The following is a 14,842-nucleotide window of genomic DNA, read 5'->3' as shown; positions in this document are numbered from 1 at the left end:
AGCAAGTGCTCAGCCACTGAGTTACAACCCCAGGCCAGTGCCTTGATTTTTCTGAGGCTGGTTTTGAACTCCCAATCCTCTCACCTCAGCATCCTGAGCCTATGTCTCCTGGCTCCTTTGATTTTTTTTTTCAAAAAATTGTTTCATGGGAAACTTTTCACAACTTCTCCCTGCTTAGCTTATACTACATTTTACCTTTTAATATTCTGCTTAGTAAATCTAAGCCTTTAATATTTGCATCTATTGGCCCTTTCCCATCGAGTTTGATAGTCCACAATCATGGAGAGAGAGACACCACATTTCTTAATGCAGCAAATTCAGGCTATGGGGAAGAATTAGCTTTCATTCAAGTTCAAAATTTTAATTGCTACACAGTAGCAATAAATTAGATATTTTTAATAACTGGCACCATGTATATGGAGACTCTAGAAGTTTTTACTACATAAGAGCAATAAAGAATTTTAGAACAATCCAAGTTTAGGTGTAAATCTAAGGGATGAACTTCCCTGTTTGTAAAGGAGAATGGGGCCAAAACTAGAAGATTTTTAATCATAACCTCATGAATCTTGAGTATTAGGCATACTGGTTGTATAGATAAAAGGAACCAAAATCACAAAAGTCATAAGGGAAGAAGACTGTCCCTTCTCTGACTTGTACTCTAGCTAATAATGTGGAAGTCAAGAGAAGTCCACCATGAGGTCTGCCCCACATCATTAGCACTAAACCTAGTATAAACCAAAGCATTTCTTGTTCATCCTTCCTTAATGTCAAGCCAGAAGTACCATGAGAAACTACATTCACTTTCCTCTCACTGAGATTTGGTTTTTCTAACAAAATCCATAACCAGCTACCTCTGACCTTGGTCAAACTGCTGACACAGGCTTCTGTTCAATACAGACACAGTCCTCTCCATCCTTTGCTATACTCCTTTCCAGTGTGTTTCTCATTCCCCCCACAGACTGAGAAGAATGTTTTAAAGTTTATATCATGTTACCTCCTGCTTAAAATCCTCAAGTTGTTTCTCATCAAATTTAGAATAAAGTTAAATTTTACCATGACCTGTAGGGTTTTACCCAAAATATCTCTGCCCTAAATCTTTGCCCTATTTACTCCCATTGTGCTGGCTGGGATGGGGTTTCCTCGAAGAATGAAGGGTCACCATGACAACAGTAAGGAGAAAAAGAAATTGATGAATATAATTTGGAGCAAAAGCAAATGGAACTCACTCATGGATTGATCTTGGGAAATGAGGAAAAAGACGAATTGAGATGCTTCATTAGGATTTTGGCTTGAGCAATAGAAGGACCGTGAAGTTATTAATGAAACAAATGAAGTCTTGTGGGAGGAAATCCAGAGTTCTACTTTGGGTATTTTAGACTTGGATTAAATCTAAGTTAGATATCTTAATGGAAGTGTCAAGTTGACAGTAGTTGTTAGAAGTACAAAGGTAAGACAAAACTGAGCATGAACTTGATGGATACTAAAATCTGGGACTGAGTCAGTGTCTATTGGAGGAAGTAAACACAGGAAAGAAAAGGTTCTCTAGGACTGAGCTCAAAACACTGTAGCTGACACTCAGAAGAAGAAACCAGTAAAAGGTAGACTGTGCACAAGTATCAAATTCAGGAGAAGATGGTATCATGGAAACCAGGAGAAGGAAGTATTTCACACAAGCAATATGGTCATATTTGTTCAGTACTGTTGACGCATCAAGAACAAGAAACAGTCTTCTCCTCAAAACTTCTCATGGTGAAACTATTAAATTATATGTAATTTGTCAATAACTTCACTATGAGAAATTTCAGTAGAGTAACTGAGAGTGACATGCTCTAGGAATAAGTTCTTAAGAGGCTATGAAGTAAAGAAGCAAACTTTCAGATATTCCCATTAAAGGGCTGAAGGAAATGGGAAATGGGATGGCCAGAAGAAAAGGGAAAAAAAGTGTATGTAGAAAGGAAATTGTGTGTGTGTGTGTGTGTGTGTGTGTGTGTGTGTGTGTGTGTGTGAGAGAGAGAGAGAGAGAGAGAGAGAGAGAGAAAGAGATACAGAGACATAGGGAGAATTATAAGTGATGAACTTGAGAAGACAAGAGAAGATAGGATTCAGAGCCCAAGAGGGGAGATCAGTTCACTATAAACAGCAACCCGGATGGATGGAGGTAAGTTGAAAACCACAATGGTGGGTAGAGAGAATTCCAGTCTGATAGATTTATTTTTTTCAGTAAAATATATATGAAGCATCTTCAGAGTGAGTTAGTCAAATTGATTGCACACATAGCATCTTGACTGAAAAGTGAAACAAAATATTAAACTAATGACTATTGAAACTGACGGAGTTTTGCAACTTTAAAAGCCTTTAAGACAAAATTAGGTAAATTAATATTTGGAGAGTTCGTTGGTCTTGTAGGTTTGAGGAAAGATGATAACATGGTGGTACAATGTATTTTGAAATACTTCATCAGAGTGTGTTATAATTATCTTTGCTGGTCTAAACTGCACTGTAGGGAAGCAGTCACTTGCCCTAATTAGAAGTGCACACCCCACGGGCGGTCAGTGGCATTCATTCTGAAAGGCCAGCCTTCAGGGTAGCTGCTGCAAGAGTTTCCATTATCCTTATTTTCATCAGCACTAGAGTTAGTTAATGAATGTCAGAAATGGGCTCTCATTGGCAAACATCAGTGGGCTTGTTAATCAGCATAACAGTTGTTAAGTAATCGGCTCTCATTGGTTAAATGGATAATATTCATTTATGTGGATTAGTTAAATGATTATATCATAGTCCATCTTTGTGCACACAGTATGTATGTATATATATATATATANATATATATATATATATATATATATATATATATATATATATATATATATATATATGTTAAGGTCAAAGTCTTGAACCTTTAGTCCTGGTGCCTATGGACTGATCTTTGTGCAGTGTCCTGTGTCAGCCACTGAGAAGAAGAATTTCTCCTTCCCTGATACGTAACAGTCCTATCTCTGTCATAATATTACAGGTATCTCCAAGAAATTTGTTTCATGCAATATAGATGTGGGAACACCTAAAAGGAGAAAAAGTGGAGTTTTCATGGAGCTTACAGAGGATCTATGAATTAGATATTTCTCTTTACCAAAGTGTATTTTTGCAATGGTCAATATGTGTAGCAGAATTTGAACTGTGATTTATCTTCATTATAATATGCTTAAGGATGTTGCAAAGGAGTGAATCAAATGTGTCACTGGCTTACATACTTTTTATCACCTACACAAACACAGAACTGCACATTATCAAATTAGCTTAGGTCTGTTGGTGACAGATGGTACATGAGCTATTTTCTTAAGATCTGCTACTCCAAAAGGTTATGCCTAGAATGTCTCCTCTGTCTCTGTTTTAAATTCTATCACAGGTTTTATGTATCTGGTATTTGAATATTCAATTACTGGAAACTACCATCAGATATGGGCGACAAACACAGAAGTAAGATATTTATTGATATGTTTGTTCTACTTTCAGTTATGGAGAATTGATACATTTATTTTTTAATTCTTAAGAAAATGTATAGTTTGAACTTGTTGACTTAAAGAGTTCTTAGGGAAGGCATAAGAAAAATAATTAGAAAGTAGTACCTAAGGAAATCACTGAAAATAATCTCTAATAGATTATAAATGATCAACATAGCATCTCAGAGAATAGTTCTTCATAAATTGCAGAAAAAACTGTATAAATAATATACTACTGTCTTTTATTTTAATTTTGCACTTTTCTTTCAGTTTTGTGTAGTACTCTTTTTCTTTTCAACTAATTACTTCTCAAAGCATGATAAAACAAAAGGAAAAATTACCTTCATGAGAGTCAATTATAGTCTCATGTGAACTTTTTACCACTAAATAAAATGATTAATTGCTTACCTCTGTAATGAATGGAGTAAGAACTTTACCTGGTACATAAGTTCTACCTAAAATATGAACCTAAATTGCAATCTTCACAAAATTCTAGCTCTTAAGCAAAATTGGATGTTGAAGAAGTGCTAACTGCACTTCTGAATGGACCATATGCTTTAAATAAGAAAGGCTTAAATATATTTTAGTACATCAAAAGCACTACAGCTTGTACAATGATGCCAAGACTCCAGATTGAAGCCAGGTGTGGTAGCTACTTAGGAGGCTGAGGTAGGAGGATCACTTGAGCTCAAGAGCTCCAGTCTGGCCTGAGCCACATAGTGAGAATACCAGCTCAAAGGGGAAAAAAAGATATTAAAAATTGAAATAATTGTTTAAGTCAAAATGCAATCATTTAGATAGCCATTGTTTTCAGAGAACTACACATTCTTAAATTGGCGCAGAGCCTGCTGTGGTTGTTCTCATTATCATTCTTCATTATTTTTAATCCTGTAGCAGAACACCATTTTAGGGAGGCACATTGCCACACAACAAAATAAAACGAGGTTTGGTATCCAGCCTCTCTTGATGGTTAGCATGGCCATGTCACTGCGTTCTGGCAAAAGAGATAGGAATGGAGGTGTTCTTCCGTGCTCTAGAATACTCCTTGTAATGTGGGGACCACACCCTCCTTCTCAATTTCATCTACTGGGACTTAACTGTGATGTATGGAGTACAAGGAACCACACAACATGGGGGCCATGTTGTGGTGCTGTGTGGGAAAAGAAAGCTCAATGGAGCCTGGTGCTTCAATGACATGAAAAGTCCAGACTAAAACAACCTCATGTGTTAAAATACGTATGTTAATTAATGTTGTCAGCAATCTGATATAATCTTCTCTAGTACATGGTATTTATTGAGTAAGTACTAACTATTTTTATATACTCTACTTCCCAGGGGAGATTGTTGGATTATATTATCATCCACAATGAACACAAATGGGGCATTTGATTGTTACTAAATTTCAATGATATCTAATTGTTTCACATACCTAAATCTTTTTACCCACATAAGGAATATGTTTCTCAAAATCCCAGGCTTTATAATACTCTTCTCTTATCACCCCCCAATGCTTAATTCAATGATAGATGCATAACTAATTTAAATATAAATTATTCTTGTAAAGGTGCCAAATTTCAAATGAAGGTAAGAATTGACCACTGAAACAATGGGTAAATAATACTTTACAAATATATTTTAACACTTACCTCTTGTATGAAAAAATCATACTTTTGAAAATATTTTTTAAAATTACATAGAAATAAATTATTTATTTATTTATTATTTATAAATAATCTATTTACTAACTTAGCAAACACTGAACTTCAGAAAATGAAAATACTCTAGATATCATTTCAATCCAAATCAACCAATGTTTACTAAAATTCTCCCATCTCATGGCACTGTAACTAGTGCACAATAATTAAATCATCGTACTTCCCCTCTAATCAGCTTTCTATATAGTTGATATAAAATAACTAATCCTTTTCAAAAAATAGAATAAAATAATGAATGAAGGCACCAGAAGGGTGCTTGAAATAGTTGTTGGATCCATAATAAGTGCTCAATAAATTTTAAGTTAGGAAGATGAATAGTAGGTTCAGTAAGGTGATAAAAAAAATAAAAAACATGCTACTTAGGTGTGGTAAAGAGACATCTGTTAATTGTCTACTATTTGGAAGGTGATCTAAGAGGTGAATTTACCTTGATCAAAGAACCTGATTCTGTCACTAATAGAAATCATTCTTACATAAGAATATGATCCCCAAGTAATAACATGATGATAAGACATGGAAATACATACCTACGGAACACAGTGCCATGTAATATCACATTATTAGCATACAACAGTATTATTTAAGTTCACCAATTATTTCAATGATTATACCAATGTGATAAAACACATAAATTCAACAAACATACATGAGCATTACTCAAAGTTATCACTCTCTTTAAACCCAAAATACATACAATAGTAGTGACCTAGGGTTTTCATGTACATTTGTGTAAGCTGGGTAGTGAATAACAGTGAAGACTCTACTGACAGAAATTACAGATATACGAATGTTTTCCTTGATATAAAGAAGCTGATTTATAATGGGATATGAAGAGGAAGCAGGAGAGGAATAGACAAACTCTAGCTAGGGCAGAGGGGTTCGAGGGGAAGGGAGAGGCATGGGGTAATTAATGATGGTGGAATATAAGGATCATTATTATCCAAAGTATGAAGACACAAATTGATGTGAATATACTTTGTATACAACCAAAAATATGAAAAATTGTGTTCTATATGTGTAATAAGAATTTTAATGCATTTTGCTGTCATATATAAATAAAAAAAGAAAGAAATCATAGATATATTGATATTGGCAGAAAATGAGAGAAGTGGGCCAGGAAAGGAATAGCAAATGGTGGGTAAATAGCCAAATGGAAAGAATATGTGTTACCAAAAGTGACATCAACAACTCATCTCCAACTGATGGCTGTCATGCATGACAATGGGTCCATAATTGTCACATCTAGCAACATTTCAAAAGGGACTAGAAATTTGGATTTTTAAAATGAAAACTCCTGAATTTTAAATGCTTCTAACACATATTATGCTATTTTCTGTTGTTCTATTTTCCATGTATCTGTGAATCAATAATGAGATTTTATCTCTTTCCTTCAGATTATATCATATCATTTTTTTCTTAAAGAATTAACAAGGACCTTCTTGTTAAACAGTAGCAAAGATAGTTAACATCCATATTTTGTTCTTAATTTTAAAGGAAAAACATAAGCAAACTTGTCATTATGCATACTGTTTATTTTAGGATTTTGATATGAAAATATGAACTGTGACAATGAAATGTATTAATATTTCTAATAAGAGAATTGAGAAAGGTTTCCAGATAGTATATGACCTTTCATGAATAAGTGGCATTTATCTACAATAGCAATAACCAATATATAATATATATTTGTTAAACTATATAATTCAAAACAAATCTTAAAATGATCCAAAACTAATGGAACAGTTAAGGCCACTAAGGAGAAAAATAATTTAATTCCATTTAAAGACATTTTAATGACAAGAATAAGGGAAGAGATATTCTACGCTCTTGGATGAGATGTATTTTTAAGACTAAAATGATAGAGTTCAGTTGTCTTCAAATAAAGTTTTAAATTCTTGTGCTTACCAGAAGTTTCAGAGAATAGAGGGGGGTGGAGAATGAGAAAAAGTTGATCAATGGGCACTAAGTTTCACTTAGATAGGAGCAAGAATTTCAATGTTGCAACACAGAATGTCCATAGAGAATGTGGATTGCAAAAAGGTCGAAGAAAGCATGTTGAAAGCTTTTGCCAAAAAGAAATGATAAATATTTGAGGAGATAAATATGTTTAACTTGATTTAAGCATTCTACAATATATGCATGCATGAAAACATCATGTCACCCCATTAATACATTTTTATGCTTTTATGCAGAAATTAAGATAAATTTAAGTAAAATTATAAATTTATGAAATATTGCTCAAAATTTAGCTTAAGTTTTGAGGAACTAGATAAACTCTTTAAAAAAACACACAACTATATATGGAGCCAATCTCTGTATGAATACCTATAATTCCAGCTACTTGGGAGGCTGACACAGGTGGATCACAAGTTTGAAGCTATAATTGAGACTCTGTCCTAATTAGAATATGATATACTCCGTATTTGCACAAATATGTCAAAATAGAGTCTACTGTAATGTATAACTGAAAAGAACAAATATAAATAAATAAATATGTCTGAGGATGTAGCTCAGTGGTATAGTGTGTATCCAGTATGTGCAGGATCCTGGATTCAATCTCCAGAAGCAGAAAAGAAAAGAGAGTAAAAAGTGTTTATGCAAGATTAAATGTCTACATGCCCTAAGTCACCCTATAACAAGGTGCAAATAAGTAGATTTGCTCTGCTAAATATTAAGATATATTTCTGTCTGTGCATGGCTCAAGATGAAATCCCAGTATTTATGAGACTGAGAAGTTCAAATCTATTAGTAATCAGAGAAATGCACATTAAAATAGCAATGAGAAATCAAGGTTTCCTGATCATAGAAATAAAGATTACAAAGCCAGATGGTGCCAAGTACTAAAGATGTGGGGTAGACAAGGCCTTATAGTCCCGGGGGAGTTTGGACTGATGCAGCCACTCCTGAGAGCCATGCGGCAGGACTTAGATTAAAGGAATATATATCCCAAGCCCAGAAATCCCAGTGTTATCTTTGGCACACAGATCCATAAGAAGACATGTATGAAGTCGTCCATCATGGACTTCTTTATGGTACCAGAGAGCTGTAGGTAATTGAGTTGCTCATCCATCATGAAAAAAGCAGGTTGGTAAATGACAGGGAGGAACATCACAGAAAACTAGGCATCAGCCAAAAGCAACAGACTAGGTATACATTTTGGAAACAGAGAGCTCCCTCAAAAGGGTGCTGGCTGGAAAAAGCCAGGAGTAGAATTTAGTCTCTAACATAATAGAGATTATATGAATTATTAATTCAAGCACACAAAATAAAAGTGCACATAAAAGCCAAAGAAGGGCAAATTGGTTGTGGAGGAAGATGGGAATGAGTCATAGACATAAAAATAAAAATGGGGGTGGGGTGGGGGAAGAAGTGAAGAAAGAGAAGAAGTTAGAAAAGGAGGGGGTTGGGGGAAGAAAAGAAATCCATCCACAAATAAGACATAAAGCTTCATGGACCAAAGATGATACTGTGCCCTAATAAGGTTTAGCTAACTCAACTTTCTAGTCCAGAGAGTATAAAGCATCAGCCTTATATAATACCTTTAATTTTGTTTTAATACTGTCTGTGTGGGTCAAACAAACTACATCTTTCAACTGGAATGCCACGTGAGACCTCTTGCACAACCACTAGTGTTGGCATTTAAGAATATTCTTATTGAATCCTTCTTAACTTCTTTTATTTTCCTACCTAATGACTGACTCTGCAGTTTCTTATAAACTTATGCTGCACCTACTACATTCTTAAACCTATCTCCCCTCACTCTAGTCCCTAGCTGGCATGCACTCATGCTTCATGACTCAGTTCTAATGTCCTGGGTCTCATTGGCTTCAGAACTTTGCTCCCGTAGCAATCCCTTCGAAGTGTCTTTAACTTTAGTAAGGTCTCTAGAGAAAGACTACAACTTATGAAGCTTCCACTTTAGTGCCATCTGAGTCTATAATTGCTACAAAACTAGTCCACACCACTTTATTTTCTCCTCCTCAACAATATTGCTCAAAATATAATATAGATGTAATTTGTGGGGACAAGTAAAAACTAAAATTTGGACTCTTGTCCAAAAATTATTAAGAATTTTAAGATGGTAACTTCAGAGCATTAGACCCAGCATGGGATGCCTGTGAGCACAGGGGGCTTTTGTGATTGCATGTTATACATCTAAGAAGGCAACCCTATTCTGGCTTAACATCTTTCAAAGATTTGTCACAACCAAATAAAACCTCTAATCCCTAACATGGTCAGAAAGTCCTGTCACAGTATGACCTCTTCTCACTTCTCAAACCTCATCTGGGTTCACTTCTCCTCTTCATCACTCTCTGGAAACAATGGATGTTGTCCAGTTCTAAGACCATGAGAAGTTCCTCTCTCTCAGATCTGCAACACTCTTATCAACTGTTTTCCTGTTCACCACATCTCTGTTCCTCACCTATCAGCTTAAATGTTTTCCCTCGGTGACACCCCAATCAGGTAAATGTTCTACATTATGTTACATCTTAATGTTATATTGTGTTATACCTTCTCAGAACACCCTAAATATTTTCTTCAGGGAATTTATCACAACTGGCAGTTGTACAGCAAATTTAATAAGTATCTTACACATGCCCCCCAACTTGACTGTGACTTCCATGAGACTAAGATTTTTGTCTCTTTTCATTATTATTATTTCCTGCTTGGTGTCACCAGCACCAAGCACATTTCCTACCACAGCACAGATACTGAATGAATAATTGTTGATGAAGGACTAGTTCTCCCATTCTTAGTGGAGTATCTGCCTCTTCATAGGATGAAATAAATGTTTGCTGAGCTGCTGTCTATTGATAAAATACAATGGCAACTCTATGGAAAATTTTAAGCACAAATATATGGTTTAAAGAAGGAGTTTTTGTTTTTTGTTTTTTGTTTTCAATTTGACATTACTGAAAATAAAGGTAATTGCATTTGGATTTTTAAATGAGATCCAGGTTTTGAAGTAAGGATATCAAGTCCCTGATTTATATATGTTATGTTCCAACTAAACTTTGTCATCATGAGCACCCACTTAGTAGTATGACAGAATTCTAATTAACCCTAATCTTCTGCTGAGGAGATCTGATACGACAAGAGACAGAGAGAGGGGCTCAGATCTAAGTGTATACGTAGTATTTTTGTCCCAGAGCTTAATTATATCAATTACTCAAAATCACTAGCTATTCTCATATAATTAGAGTAGTATAGTAAATTCCGCTATTCTCTTTGTGGGTCATGTGCACTTATCCATTCAATATTATACATTCACTACTCTATATGAAGCTCTCTTTTCTTTTAATGATCTAAAAAGCCTCACACTGGCAAAACAAAAATACATATGAAGAATTTACTTGGTATTACTTAGGTAAGGAGAGTGACTGACTTTATTTTGATTTTTTCCTGGTTTTGACAGCATTTCTAATACCACAGATTCTAATGCTAAGGATCCGTTTGGCCCAGGAAATAATAAGAAAAATGTTACATGAATCTGTGGATGATCAGGTATGTGAGAGTCTCCTGGAGGTTATGCTCAATAAAGCTTGAGAGTTCTAACATCAGCACATTTTATAAAGAAAGAAACAAAGAAGAGTACCAAAACTGGAGACAGATCAGCGCTTACTACCCTCGGACCAGAACTTTCCTGAAAGTGACAGTATGATGCAGATGTCCTGCAACTGAATCAAAGCACTTTAATAATCCAAAGAAATATATCCTGGCATTCATAATGTTTATGTTTACTTAATTGAAGGAAAGAAAAGGGAAGAATGGAAAGGAAGGAGGAAAAGAAAGAGGAGGGTAAGAGGGAAGGAGGGGAGAGAAAGGGGGAAAAAAAGGAAAGGAAGAAAGAAAAGATTGTCAAATCTTGTCATGCACTAAGACAATGCGTAATCACATGCCCAAAACCTACCTTCTGGGTACCAAGGCTGTGTGTGAGGAGGCCATTCTTTCTCTTCCTGGCAAAAGGACTTGTAATCAGGACAGCAATCAGAATTTTCCCTTTCACAGAATTTATCACAGTAACACAATGCATTTGCTTCATAGAACTCAGTAACACAGCCATCATCTCTGTCTTCACAACAACCAAAAGTTCTACAGTACTGCCCTTGGAAAATGGCTCTTTTGAATCGAGTACCTTCCAAAATGGTGTGATTCCTAGTGAAATAGTCTCCAAGGTTCACTTCTCTTTGAGATAAATGATGATTTTCCATCCAGATTTCTGTAGTCAGATAAGAAAAGATTAAGATCTTATATCCGGTCCACATTCTCTGGAGGTTGAGGAGCACTTCCTCTTTCAATTATATCCAATACTGTTGGTCTTGGGGGCTTCTCCTTGGAGTACGAACTCTGATTATCAAGACACCTCAGCCTAACCCCTGAAACTGAGTCTTCATGTGAACCGAGTATACTTCCTATAGTTAAATATTAATCAGGAATTTCAATGTTTGCCCAAGATAATACAAATGTTAGACATAGACTATTATAATTATAACAAAGTTAAAAATTTATATTTCATATAATGTCAAAGATTGGTCTTACCCTCAAAATAAAACCTAAATTCTTATGCTTAAATGGTACATTGAAGATTGCTTGCCCCTAATAAGTCTAGAGTCTCAAATCAAAACCTCTATGGTATGTCCATGGCCCAAATTATGGCTGTAATACTACTGGCAAGGTGTAAGAATTTCAAAAGTCAAAAATGCAATTATTCGTTTCACCTATTTGCACTGTATCTAAAATCCAGGCTCTCATGAAGTTGCCTGCTAGGATCTGTCATATCAGTTACAGTTGCTCTAAATCATGCCTAGTCCCACACTGGCTTGATTTTCCATCTGCACACCATTTACACCAAAAGCATTTTGATTTCAAGGCTTAGTGGAGCCTGATTCATCCAGAAATTCCCTGAGGGTGACCTTATTTCTTCCCACCGGTATCCCTACTTAGCATTAAGGGAAACTTGTAGTATCTATAAGGCAATTCATAACCAAGAAAATTTAGTATTCTCTGCTAGACAGCTGTGGAGGAGGGGAGTTGTAAAAGAAGCTCAAAGGTCACGATGTCTTTAGTCTTTCTGTAGAGCTGTGCATTTACAGTGGATTTTGCTAAACTGTATTTATTCATTAACTATAATAACTTGGCTTTGGGATAAGTAACCAGGAGACGATGATTCAGCAAGAGTGGCTGGGTGGACTTATGGAAAGGAGCTGTCTTGGCAATGAGAAACCTGGACGCAGGTCCCCAAGCTACTGTTTAATTGGCTCTATGACCTTGGGATAACCGCTTACCTCTTTGGCCCTCAGTTATTTTTCTATAAAACAAGGGTCTCCCTCTCCGAGGCTATTTCATAATTCTAATCCTTCAAACTTCTGGCTTCACATTTTATTCAACTCACTTTTATAATCCTCAATGTGCCACTTTTTTTCTGATACTTCCTTCTCAGAATATAAACAAGTGTCTTTTTTTTTTTAGCTCTGCATCTTGCTGTCACTATCCATTATTCCCCTATCTCTTCAACCCAAGAAATGCTGCTTCTACCCCCTTGCCACTCAGGAAGCCACTAAATTACTGCAAAGTATTATATTGCCAAATACTTCCACTAATGATGTCTTAATACCCAATTCCTATTGCCCCACATCATCTTTATGATGCATGTATCTTTTACAGCATTCTAAAAGTTTACATGTTAAGTGTACTCTGAAAGAAAAAGAAAGAAGGAGAGAAGGAGAAAAGGAGGAAGGGAGAAAGATAGGGGGATAAGGAAAAAAGGAGAGGAGAGACGAGACTGGGAGGGAGAAAAATAGTAATTGTGTGAGGTGATGGATGTTCGTTACCTTGATCATGGTGATTATTTTACAATGTCCATCAAAACACAAAGTTGTGCACTTTAAATATATACTATTTTTATTTGTTGATTACACCTCAATCTGGGGGACAAAAACAGGTTGCCTAAGTGTTATCCTAAAGGAATTCAAATTCTTTCATTCAAGTTTTCCCACCTACTGGCAGCATGTCTTTGGGAAAGTGACAACTACTTCAATGGGTCAGTTTCCTCATCGGTAAAATTAGAGGAATAATATCATTTGGACAATATTGTAGGTGCGGTGCATGGGACATTTAAATGAAATAACATAAAACACTTCACACATCACATGTCGAGTGTCAGTTGTAATCAGTTAGTCATTATTGTCTATCCTCCACGTGGAAACTTTCCTCCTTTGCTTTCTTTGATTTCATTCTCTCCTGATTCTCATCTAATTCTTCATAAGGCTCTCAATTGACCAGCTTGCTCTTGGGTCCATTTCCTTCCATTCTCAATGATCATTAGAAATATGCTTTAACTAATGACCTCGACCCTCCCTACCCCACCAGCCCCCACACCTCATATTCCCTCAAACTTCTAGCACTGGATGCATTTAAAAGCCATGGGCCACAAGACCCTGTGCAAGACGAGTCCCCAACCTGATTTCCTGACTTCAACTTATACCACTTTACCACTTCCTTATATTGGTTTCATCTTCATATTAGGGTTCTTGCCATTCCCCCAACATGCCTGGCACTCTCCTATCTTAGGACCTTTACACTTGCCCACTGAATACCTTCTCAGGTACTCACATAGCTCCACAGCTCCTCTCTCAAATCATTTTGAAATGGCACCTTCTCAGAGAGGACTTGCCCACACTCCTTATAGGAAAGGACAACCATTCTTCTGACCCAGCGCTCCCATTTCCAGTTTTCTATTTACCACTGATAGATTATAATTTTATTTAATGGTTTTATTATTTTCTGCATTTCCTCTCCAGATAGTAAGATCTGAACGTTATAAAATGTTGTCTATTCTGTTAATTCCTTTATCTCTAGCATCTGTAACTGTGCTTGGTACTCAATAGGTGCTCAATAAATATTTATTTAATAAGCAAATAAATCTCACAATTTCTGTTTTTTACCCTGTAATCTCAGATAAGCAATCTATTGAGTACTATTGAAAATGATTTACTAGACCACAGAACTGGCACCATTACAACTTTGGGGGAGTTATATCTGAGTTCTTAAATGTTGCTCACATTTCTTTAATATGTCTACCCTTTCTTTTTTTACTGTTTCCTTTTAGTTATATATGACAGTAGATTCCATTTTGATAAAATTATACAAACATAGGTTTTATCTTACTCTAATGAAAACCCCATTCTTGTGGATCTATATGATGGTGGAATTCACTTAGGTATTTTTTCTATATGTGCACGGGAAAATTATATCAGACCCATTCCACTGTCTTACCTATTCCTATCTTTCTCCCATTCCCTCCATTCCCCTTTGTATAATCAACTGAACTTGATATATATATATATATATATATATATATATATATANTATATATATATATATATATATATATATATATATATATATATATATATATATATATCAAGTTCAGTTGATTATATTTGTATATATGTAAAAATTATATATCTCACCATTTCTTTATCCACTCATCTGTTTAAGGGCACCTAGGTTGTCTCCATAACTTGGCTATTGTGAATTGTGCTGCTATAAACTTTCTCTCCTTTTTCTTAGCAACTATTATAAATCTACTTGATTTCCTAACCCACTCCCTCATTTTCTAGAGATGTG

General features: G+C 35.4%; 1 protein-coding gene across 4 annotated transcripts in view; it reads right to left on the bottom strand.

The window, feature by feature from the left end:
* Nucleotides 1–11,616, bottom strand: part of Tinag (tubulointerstitial nephritis antigen) — a 76,814-nt gene extending 65,198 nt beyond the window's left edge. For 3 of the 4 annotated variants that reach the window (XM_048805523.1, XM_048805524.1, XM_048805525.1), the window contains exon 1: nt 11,124–11,616. In XM_048805523.1, the coding sequence (XP_048661480.1) occupies nt 11,124–11,478 (355 nt within the window). In that variant the 5' untranslated portion in view covers nt 11,479–11,616. The remainder of the gene's footprint in view (nt 1–11,123) is intronic. The other variant, XM_015487946.2, reaches the window with a different exon arrangement.
* Between the last annotated feature and the right edge of the window lie 3,226 nt (nt 11,617–14,842).

The sequence above is a fragment of the Marmota marmota genome, unplaced genomic scaffold, assembly GCF_001458135.2.
Source record: "Marmota marmota marmota unplaced genomic scaffold, marMar, whole genome shotgun sequence".
NCBI lineage: Eukaryota > Metazoa > Chordata > Mammalia > Rodentia > Sciuridae > Marmota > Marmota marmota.
Note: the sequence above shows the minus strand (reverse complement) of the source record. Positions and strands in the feature narration are given on the sequence as shown.